Genomic DNA, 2,173 nt, shown 5'->3' with positions numbered 1-2,173 from the left:
TGGAGGGTATGGAGGGGGGACTAGTCAATATGGTGGAGGGTATGGTGGGGGGAGTACTGAATATGGTGGAGGGTATGGTGGGGAGACTAGTCATTATGGTGGAGGGTATGGAAGGGGGACTAGTCAATATGGTGGAGGGTATGAAGGGGGGACTAGTCAGCATGGTGGAGGGTTTGGAGGGGAGGGTACTCAATATGGTGGAGGGTTTGAAAGGGGGAATTGTTATGAAAATGATGAAGGTAATGGTGGAGGTAATGTAGATATGGCATTTTCACAACTAAAGAATATGGTGGGAAGAGGTTCAGGTAAGCTGTTAGTGCTCGTGGCAGATGAAGCTTTATATAGTTCATCTGGTGAGGAGAATTTTCACCTGCATGATGATGATGACGAAGAATCTTCAGGTAGCGATGAAAATAAAGGGCATTTCGAAAGAAACGGAGAAATTTCCAGTATATTTCCAGTAGTTGGGGAAGAGCATCATGTTTCAAGGGTTCTATGGTTTCGTAGAGAGAAATATATTCCCCCAATAATAGATAACCCTAATGATATTTATGATGATGAAAACCTCGATCGGGGGACCCGAGTGAAGGAATGTGTTATCGTGACAAAGCCACCCTCTTGATGGCAGTGAAGCGTGCTCATATTTCCACTGATCGTACATATAAAATGACAAAGAGTAACAAAGAACAACTCATTGTACAGTACCGGCCGGAGGGCTTTAACTGGAGGATGCGAGCTGCTTTCATGCATAATTCTGGCTACTGGAGGATAAATGTTTATAGAGAGGAACACAAATGCATGGTTAATTAGCCGTTGCAAGATCACAAGAAGTTATCTGCAAGGATGATTTCGCGGATTGTGAAACCACTCGTAAGCAATTTCACATACATAACTATTCATCTTCACTACATATTTGGTATGGAAATATTTTGACATTTACTGTGATATGTGAAATAGGTAATAGATACAACAGAAATCCCCATTAAAACCATTATCCCGCTTATCAACAAAGAGCACAACCATATAGTGGGTTACAAGAAACCGTGGTGCGGCAAGCAAATGGCCATTGAGGAAGTCTATGGTAGTTGGGCTACAACATACCAAGCTTTTCCCATGTTTCTTGCAGCCATCATGAAGACAAATCCTAGAATCGTTGCTGAGATCGGTGTCATGCCTCATACTGAAGAACGGGGCACGTTCGTATGCAAGCGAATCTTTTGGTGTTTAAAGGCAATGATGGACGAGTGGCAACATGCACGTCCTGTGATTTCAATAGACGACAAGGTAAAATATAGGGGCAAGCTGCTTATTGCTATGGCTGTAGATTTGAACAATGACTCTTTTCCTCTTTGCTATGGCTTGGTTGATAAGGATACGTACGAGAAATGGTCTTGGTTTCTGCAATGTATTCGTAGACATGTTTGTCACCAAAAGGCCGACGTGTGCATCATCTCTGATCGTGCAACTAGTATTATCTCTACAATACGAGACCCTCAAAATAAATTTGCTGAGCCATTAGGAATCCATAGGTTCTGTCTATTTCATGTCAGAAGCAACTTTTGCCATAATCACCCTGGTGGTGAACTAAAAAAATTAATGTGGAAAGCGGGAACAACCACGCAAGTCTCGAAAAATGACGCATACATGGAAAGGATTGGTGAAATTTCCCCACCCGCCCTGAACTATCTTTCCAAAATACCCATGGACAGGTGGACACTTTCCCACGATAATGGTGCTCTCTATGGTCAAACAACCACAAATATGCTTGAGGGTTTCAACGGCAACATAAGAAGGGCACGTTTCCTTCCGGTAGCAGCGATGATGGAGTACCTCTTCTACAAGGCGGTCACAATTATTGACACACATCGAAATATAGTGGATCACGGTCTACAACAGGGTCAACAGTTATGTGCGCGTTCAGATGCTATGTTAGCTAAAATTTAAAGAAAGGCGACAAGACATACGGTTATTACTTTTCACCGTGTAAGTGGGATCTTGAAAATAGTTACATATCAGTACATAACTACTAAGGGAAGGGTAAAGGGAGGTAAAACCCAGGTCGTCAACCTCAATGACCGTACATGCACGTGTGGAAAATGGGCGACTCGTCATATGATGTGGTTTCACGCAATGGCTTGTTGTATAAGACATGGATTCAATTTGGACCATTTCA

General features: G+C 42.7%; 1 protein-coding gene across 1 annotated transcript; it reads left to right on the top strand.

Annotated features, from left to right (window-relative positions):
* Positions 1-621: 621 nt before the first annotated feature.
* Positions 622-1,944, top strand: LOC141686457 (uncharacterized). Its single transcript, XM_074491493.1, has 2 exons — positions 622-801; positions 958-1,944. The coding sequence occupies exons 1-2, from the start codon at positions 622-624 to the stop codon at positions 1,942-1,944; spliced, it is 1,167 nt and encodes a 388-aa protein (XP_074347594.1).
* The last annotated feature ends 229 nt before the right edge of the window (positions 1,945-2,173 follow it).

Source organism: Apium graveolens, chromosome 2 (assembly GCF_009905375.1).
Source record: "Apium graveolens cultivar Ventura chromosome 2, ASM990537v1, whole genome shotgun sequence".
In the NCBI taxonomy this organism is placed as follows: Eukaryota; Viridiplantae; Streptophyta; class Magnoliopsida; order Apiales; family Apiaceae; genus Apium; species Apium graveolens.
Note: the sequence above shows the minus strand (reverse complement) of the source record. Positions and strands in the feature narration are given on the sequence as shown.

What these genes read in the sequence shown, in the direction of transcription:
- LOC141686457 (XM_074491493.1), top strand. Translation starts at nt 622, where the DNA reads ATGGCAGTGAAGCGTGCTCATATTTCCACTGATCGTACATATAAAATG. An exon ending in GAGAGGAACACAAATGCATG is followed by an intron (nt 802 to 957) that starts GTTAATTAGCCG and finishes TATGTGAAATAG; the next exon opens with GTAATAGATACAACAGAAAT.